We start from the raw sequence: 8926 nt of genomic DNA, 5'->3' as shown, positions 1-8926 counted from the left end.
CTGAGTATAAAGAGAGAAAATAACAACAGAGAAGAAAGAGAACGAAGTGAAAATTGGTAAAGACCAGAGCTTCTGCTGCTCGCTCCTCACTGCTGTGCGCTGTGGCTCATTAACATTTAAAGGAAGGCGCTGAAAGCAGCTGTTCTGAACAGGGCAGTTTAGACGGGGAACACACCCTGGAGGGGGCACCAGTCCTTCACAGGGCGACAAACACGCACACATTCACTCACACCTATGGACACTTTTGAGTCGCCAATCCACCTACCAACGTGTTATTATTGAACCGTGGCAGGAAACCGGAGCACCTGGAGGAAACCCACGCAGACACAGGGAGAACACACCACACTCCTCACAGACAGTCACCCGGAGCGGGACTTGAACCCCCAACCCCAGGACCCTGGAGCTGTGTGACACCACTGTGCTGCCCTTATGAACTCACACACACAATAAAACAACGTTATAGAAATACAGGATGCTCTGGAGCAATTGCACATGAGCCTAAGCCCACCTTTCCCAGAGTCTAGCATGGGACAGAGAGGTACAAGCCCCCCCCACTGTTTAGCAGTGAAATTGTGTTCTCTGGAGATGGAGGTTCATTCATCTCTCCAACATTAGAACAGGGTCACAGCTCTATATTCAGCTCTCAGCACCGAATGGATACTGAAAGGTCAGGTGTGTGTGTGTGTGTGTAAGAGGACATCAGGGTGTTAGAACACGCAATATGAGCTCTGCACCAGCTGTGGAAGAAATACTACACACACACAGGCCTTTCCCTCAAACTCTTAATAACAAGTTTAAATTGTGGCCTGAACAGAAGATAATCTGAATGAATATAAACCGTGTCCTGATTAGGAGGTGCATGACTTTCTGTGAAGGGTCACCTCCATCTTCCAGTCCTCTGATCAGAAACAGAGCACTCTCCCTCACTGTGTTTACAGCTCACCTTGAGGATTATGGTGAGAATTTGGAATTATGGATCATGGGTGGGGTTCCCTTTCCTACTCTTCAACAGTCTGAAGCTTGATCAGACCTCTCTCTCTCTCTCTCTCTCTCTCTCTCTCTCTCTCTTTCTCTCTGTGTTGATTTTAGGATTTCTGTTATTTTTAGGACATTTTTAGTCAAACAAAATAAAATACAGACACTGAAATAATTTAATACAACATGAAAAAGCCTTTTATTTTGAAGGTTATTTGCTTTTTATATTATTGTAATAAACCAAACATACTATAATTATAAAATAGCTTATTATAAGTGTTGATTATAATAATAATTTAACAATAATAACTTTTACTATTATGATAATGAATTTAAAAGGCCTCTTTGATTTACAGAAAAAAAAATTATTTGTTGTTATTTGTTGTATTAGATCAAATGCTTTTGTGTTATTTTAGTAGTAAGTAAAAAGGGAACATGCATTATAAATAACTACAATTATGACGTTAATTAATCTGAGTATTATAAAATTTAAAATAAAATATTTGTGAAACATTTAGAACAGTTTCGTGTCTGATTTATAACTTTGAAACATCCGGAGGTTGATATCTGTGCATTGCCGTTCTAGCTATCGCCGATAGAGAGCAGTACTCACCACTAAACTTTAACTGCACAATAAACTCAGCGTTTTCGCTAAATCATTCAGCACAGATTTAATGCATTTAAAGTTTAATACGTTTTTCTAAAGTGATGATAATAACATAATAATGGTGTAAAATAAACACAAAAAACGATGTTAAGGAAATCCAAGAAAAATAAACTACATTTATGTAGCAACAGGTCGTTTGCTAATATGCTATAGTCAGTTCTGCTAATCAGCTACTAATAAATATTATATTTAATTAGTTTATAAATTGTATGTCTCATCAATATTAAATTTACTAAAACTAATTTTAACTATACAAAACTACCAAAGACTAGAACAATATACTATTTAAAAATAAGGCTTTGTTTCTCAGCAGTTTTTTTGACAATTGTTTTTAAGACAAAATTGGAAATGAAAGAATTATTATTAAACACAGTAAACTAATATCCGTTCTAATGTAAACAGGACATTCTGAACCTGTAATTGATTTACTGCAGTTTTCAAATGGGCTTTTAATTATAGTAGTCAAAGTCTCAGTATTATTTAAAGTAAAGAAAAGTCATGAGGAAAACAAACAAACAAAAAAATCAAGTTTTGCTGAGTGTGCCCTGTGGGGAGAGAATATTGGGGAACTGAAATGTAATAAAAAATGAATTAATAACTTACATTAAACAATACATGTTTTAAGTATTAAATGTTAAATAAATTAACACAATATAACAATGTTTTTGAAATTTTAAAGCAGAAATAAGTATACTTAATGTATTTAATTTGAAGTAGAATGTACTGAGAGGTCCTTTTTTTAAGTTTTGAGAAATTGTTTTAATATTTAAAGTAATTATATTTACACGTAGGTCTAAATGTTTTATTATACATGTATATGTAGTGTAATAACATGTAGTGTATTAATATGACATATTTATAAATGTTACATCAGCACAAGGTTTTAAACATTATACAACGTGAAAAAGTTAAAGTGAGTAATACTTATTTAAAAGACTTAAAGCTGTAATAAATATTAAATATAAATTTACAATATCTTCTAGGCAGACTTAAGCTCGGTGTGTGTGTGTGTGTGTGTGGAAAGGGGGAGCGAGGGGCGGAGATTACCGACGTTTCTCGCTTACCTCGCTCTGATTGGTAGGTTCTGAGAGAAGGGGCACTGTGGGCGTTCCGGGGGCGGGTCCTCGCCTCTTGCGCTGAGAGCGAGCTCAGAACAGCACACGAAGCGGAGCGTGCGGAGCGGACGGAGGGTACGCGCGCACGGGGATTGTTGGAGTTTTCTCTTTTGATGTTCTTTGCCCCAAAAGATCAAAGGAGCTCTGTAACGGACCTTGAAGGGATTTATTTACTGTTTGTTTGTTTACGAGTTTTTTGGGGGGTTCTAAGCCTTGACGTCATCGATGGAATTCCTCCGCGCGCTGTAGTCCATTTTTCACGGATTTGTTTGTTTTGTAACTATACTTTTTTTTCTTTGATTGTCTGTTTTTGAAGTCACTCATGGGGTCTGCGTCTGCAAGGCGCCCGCGTGGCTTTTTAGCAGAGTGTATATGTGAGTTTTGAGGGATCAGGGTCTTTTTAGGACTTAGGAATTGTGTTAGTGTGTGTGTGTGTTTGTGTATGTAAAAGGACATGCGCGTGGACACCCGGTAGAAAGTCTCTGGCCCTCGGGCTCGCGAGCCCCGCGAAGAGGGTAACTCACCTGCCCCGCACGTGGCGGTCAGTGTGCCAGTGTTACCATAGCAACTTGTCGCGCGCCTCACCTGTACCAGGACCCCTTTTCACCTGTGACCTGATCGTGTTTACCTGCTCGCGAGGATGCCACGCGCCTGAGCGTTTTTCTGCGCGTGAAGGGGGACATGGGAGCGGCGGCGCGGCGCGTGCTGCACTGCGCGCTCACGCTCACCTGCAGCCTCGCGCTCCTGGAGGCCAAAATACTGCAGCAGGTGGAGTGGAGCTCTCACAACAGCAGGTAAACACACACTCTTTGTACACACATACATATATGTGTGAGTGTGTGTGAGAGAGAGAGAAAGAGAGAGAGAGTACAGAAATGCACGTGTGACAGAGAGAGAAGCTCCATTTTCCATCTATAGTTTTAGTTCCTCCTTAAATGTAGAAGATGTTGTTAATTGAGATACATTTATACAGAGGTGTGTGTTTGGGTCAAATACAGAGAGAGAAAATTCCAATCTCCACCTTAAATCTCCGTTCCACCTTAAAAATTGTAACAGTTATGGATTAATGTACAGGTGCATGTGTGTGTGTATATGTAGAGTAAGAATATATAAATTCATGTATGAAAAACAGAGAGGTTCAAGATACAAACTTAGCTCTCACTTCCACCTTAAGTTTGAAATAGAAGTGTAGTGAAAGCTGGTGAGGAGAAAAGCCATGCGTGCATTTGTCTGAACAGAGAGGGATACCTGTTTGTTTACTTGATTGTTTACCTGTGTACATGTGTCAGGAGAAGTGTGTGTTTGTGTGAGAGAGAAACCACTCCATGGAGAAGTGACTAAGCGCATGGGGCTGTAGACCACAGTGGGACCGTCTCAGGGTCCAGCCGTGTTACAGCGTTCACTCTCTGAGCTGCAGTGCATGGAACGCTGTTCCTGAAGAACCTGAAACCCACAGTGTGAGGAATGGTGTTCCTGAAGCACTGAGATCCCACAGTTGTATGGAACAGTGTTCCTGAAGTACAGAGATACCACAGTTGTATGGAACGGTGTTCACGAAGAACCGAGAACCCACAGTTGTGTGGAACGGTGTTCCTGAAGCACTGAGATCCAAGTGTGTGTAATGATGTTCCTGAAGAACTGAGATCCCACCGTGTGAAGAAGCTTAAAGGTTTATAACAGAATTATAATGTAATTGTTTAAAACGAAGGGGGTAGAGGCTGTGTGTGTTAGCTCAGGAGCAGCTGCACATGAGCTCTGTCTGGTTATAAACCTGACCTGAGCATTTGCTGTGTTGGTTAACACAAGAGGAGGGGTTTGATTAGGGTTGCTGTTGTTTACGCTGTTGTTTTCCAGATGGAAGGAAAAAGTGCTGTTGTGAAGGGAGATTGAACTCCGTTCCTAAATCAACCATAAACATAAAACTGCAGTAATATTTCCTCCTGAAGAGTGAGTGTCGTATTCCCCTCAGGGTTTTGTGCTTTAGGTTATCTCCATTATATTTTGTCTGGGTTTATTTAAATTTCTCTGTGTCCCCTCTGTTCAGTTTTTTGCGTTTACTTCTATCTCCACATTTGTCCCTGAATCCCTATAATATTTGTATAGTAAGTAATACTTTACCTTCTTAACATTTTTAATAACTTTAATAACCCCACCCTGCGCTCCTCTCTCTCCTCTAGTCTATGTACAGCTCTCCCGTCTTTATAGACGTTTACTCTGACCCTAAGGCTGTACACGGTGGAGCTCCTGCAGTGAGGGAGGTTTGTCTGTGTCTGTGAGGCTCCTGCGTGGTAACACTTTACAATAATTGTACATTAATTTGCCGTACTTACGGCAGTAAGACTGTATTAAGCATCACTAATCGATTTATAAAATCCTTAAAACAAATGCTAGTTAATGCGAGTTCTTGTTTCTAACGATTACTTAATGATTAAATGTTGCATTACCTCACCTTTCAGTGAGGCTTATTAATGTCTTAAGTATTGTGAATTAATGTACCCTTATTGTAAATGTTTATCACCTTCATTCTTGCGCTCAGATTCCACTCAGGTCCTCCTCCCTGCCCATCCACTCAGCCCTTCAGTCTCAGCCCCTCAGACATGCACTGGTCACTCTGGGCCGTCAGGGCAGGATCCTCAGGGGCTGGTTTTAAATCTAAATTTAAAACATACTTTCATTCAGTGGCCAGGGAATGGGACAAGTCTGTATCGCTGTGTGTGTGTGTGTGTGTGTGTGTGTGGGTATTTGTAACTCTAATGTCTTTAAGAAGAACACAAAATAATACACTCTCTGCTAAATTAATTATAATAACATAATAATGATGTAAAAAATGACATGATGTAAAATACAGTTTATTTGTATTCTGAGTTTAAAAAGTTGGAAAAATGTGCCATAACTTTTATTTTATAAAACACACACTTTAAGAAAACATAATAGAAATAGAGGATAGAAATACAGGACCCCCCCAGATTGTCCCCTCGCTCTCTAACATAAACGTATACCATTTATTAGTAATAACTAATACTTGATAATATACTACTATAACCCTTTAATTAACATAATTATATAAAGTCTTAATATAACTTTTTATATTAGAATTAATGCTTAATGAGGTTTTGACTAATTAATAATGAAAGACATGATAATTAATTACTTCCCTAAATATCAGATCTTTAATAAAAGTTAGTTCTCATTATGATCATTATTTAAAAACTGAGATATTGTGAGAGTTTATTAATGTGTAATATATTATTATCTGGTGTTAAAGAAAGTAACGTTATTAACTTTAGAGCGAAGAGAGAGAGAGTATATATATATATATTCCTCACGGCTGTATCTGACCATAGTACCGTGGCTGTTAATGGTGTAGTTAAACATTAGATACACATGTAACAACAACAGTGTAATTACTGAGTTGTGTGTGTATTTGTTCAGACACGAGGCTGGTCCAGCCGCTCCTCAGACACAGCACTGCTCTACAGAAGTTAATGACCATGCTCTGTGTGCCCAGATGTGTGCGGACACTTGTTATAATGAGGGCACTGTGCTCCTTTAAGCTGGTAGCTGCACTGGGTATGAGCCTAGGAGCAGCTGCAAATGAGCCTGATGTATTTGTGCTCAAAACTGCAGATTACAAACCTTTACTCATGATTTGTCGTACGTTATACGGACATTTCTTCAGCAATTTTTGCTGACCTCAGTGTCGTCCACTGTGTTTACGGTCTCCAGTATTTTAGCTGCTCACTCTGGTTCTGTTCTCTGGTTGTCCCCGGTCTCTGTTTTGGAGCCGTTATGTGGAATTGAGTGAAAACAGTGTTTTGATTTTATTTTTGTTTAATTGAAAACAATGTTTTTATTCTAAATGTTAGTTTACTTTTTAAGGAACTGTAAATGCATTATTATGCATTATATCAATGGCATACTCTCTGTCAGGGTCCCAGAGCTATGAGTGGTGTTGGTGCAGGTTGTCTGTCTGAGGTGGAGCTGTTTCCCACCTCTATGCACTGTGAGCCGTTCCCCGTCTGAAACGAGAGTGAGATGCAGACGCCGGGATTGAAACATTCCCCTCAGTCTGTTGTGTTTTTCAGAGAAATGAGAAACATGTGCGATCCTGGCGGAGTTCACACTCTCTAAGAGCAAACACAGAGATGTTTTAAAACTACACGGAAAACACAGCACAGATGAAAGCCTGGGAACGCTCCCGAAATCCTCGCCGTCATCACAGACACTTTCTTGAAATCACACATTTACACAGGGAGCGCACATAGGAGACAAACCAATGGTGGTGAATGGAACCAGGCATCTCCTTGTCTCTAAAACACACCCAGAATTTTATTTCTTCTCCACCTCCGCTGTCTACTTCACGATGGAGTGATGATGATGGTGATGATGGAGGACAGTGAACGTCTTTCCTTTACAGATTCCTGTACGCCCCTCTCCACTGGAATGGGTTTAAACACCACCACCTTCTCTGAACTATGCTCAGACATCATGCAGGTGTGTCCTCCCACTGTTTACTTTCTGTGAGGAGGTTTTAGAGAAGGACGTCTGGTTCCATTCACTTTCATGTTTACCTACATATGCTTCCTTGTGAACGTGAAACGTAAACCTTCTGACTTTCAGTGTGTTTCTGTATATGTGTGTGTGTGTGTGTGCGAGAGAGAGAGAGAGAGAGAGAGAGAGAGAGGCCTCAGAGCAGGTGATGAAACAGCATTGTGTGGTTTAACACCCGTTGGCGTGTGCTTTTTCTAAATCCACAATGTTTATCTATTGCAATAGTCAGTGTGTGTGTGTGTTGTTTTTTACATGGGTTGGATTTATTCCTATTTCTAGCTCTACTGACAGCCCATGCAACGCACACAAACACACACACACACATGATAGTAAGTCATTATTATGAGAATCTTCCTTTTTATTCTGAGTTATTATATCAGTCTAAATATACAGAATGTAGTCAGGTGGTTTTAATTTTATGGCTGGTTGTGTACAGTAATAAATGTGTGTAAATGAGGGATTGAGGGATTACACTCTCTCATTAGATCAAGAACACAAACCTTACACACTACTGTGTGTGTGTGTGTGTGTGAAAGAGAGCGAGAGAGAGGGGGAGAGAAGGGGAGAGTGAGAGATTAGACTTAAATCAGCTTTTTGAGTGTAGAAACTTCAAGCTGCTGCTTCTGGAAAACCAGAAGGGAAACCACAGTATGAGAGACAGAGAGAGAAATAAAGTATGGGCAAAAGAGAGAAAGAGAAAATAAAAGAGTGTTTGTGAGAGAGAAACAGCGAGAAAAAGAAAAAATGAAAGAACATGAGAGGGGAGAAAGAAAGAACAAGAGAGAAAGAAATAAGTAAGAGGGAGAGAGAGAAAAGCAAGAGAGGGAGAAAAATGTGAGAGAAAGGAGTGTGAGAGAGAAAAGCACATGAGAGAGAGGATGTGTGTATGAAGTTGTGTACAGAAATGTGTATAAAAAGTCTGTTAATAAAGAGCGCTGGAATATTTTCCCTTAGACGAGGTACACAAGATGATCTTGTGAAGTGTGTGTGTGTTTATAAAAGTTTGCTCCCAGATGGAACCAAAGAACAGTGAGTTCTACAGCAGGGCAAGTCAAGATAATGAAGCTCCAGAAAGAGCTCAGAGCTTCAAATAAAGAGTTATGGCACAGTGGAGCTGGGGTGCGTTTCCCGTACAACGACGGAGCCTAGTATTGAACTAACATGGTGCAATGCATCGTTAAACTAACCAACATCTGAAGTCCGACCATTTCCCAAAACTGTCTCACTTTGTTAGTACCACAGTAGTTTGAACCATAAACCATGTCCAAACTACAATAGTTCCAGATGTGTTTTGTCTGGTTTCACAGCAGGAAACTTGCAAAAACTCACACATTTATGAGTTAAATTATGCAAAAATATTAGAGTTGTGACCCAAATTCTTCATATTGTAATCATAATCAGCAGCAAAAAGAAGAACGATACTTGAATTAAAATTAAATGCATATTTAGAAAAAAATAAACAAGTATTTGCAATAATAGGCAAAGATATTTTTGTAACAAAATATATATATATATTATAAATATAAATATTTCAGTGCTTTTATCATTATTAAAAAAAAGTCCTCTGACTGAATGGTTTTTGTAATGGCAACTGAGGCTCAGTAAAGTACTGTAAAGT

General features: G+C 39.4%; 1 protein-coding gene across 1 annotated transcript in view; it reads left to right on the top strand.

The window, feature by feature from the left end:
* The first annotated feature begins 2816 nt into the window (after nt 1–2816).
* The window catches only part of efnb1 (ephrin-B1), a 38474-nt gene continuing 32364 nt past the window's right edge, over nt 2817–8926 (top strand). The window contains exon 1 of the mRNA XM_066661150.1: nt 2817–3551. Coding sequence (XP_066517247.1) covers nt 3439–3551 — 113 coding nt within the window. The 5' untranslated portion in view covers nt 2817–3438. The remainder of the gene's footprint in view (nt 3552–8926) is intronic.

The sequence above is a fragment of the Hoplias malabaricus genome, chromosome 2 (genome assembly GCF_029633855.1).
Source record: "Hoplias malabaricus isolate fHopMal1 chromosome 2, fHopMal1.hap1, whole genome shotgun sequence".
Lineage (NCBI taxonomy): Eukaryota > Metazoa > Chordata > Actinopteri > Characiformes > Erythrinidae > Hoplias > Hoplias malabaricus.
Note: the sequence above shows the minus strand (reverse complement) of the source record. Positions and strands in the feature narration are given on the sequence as shown.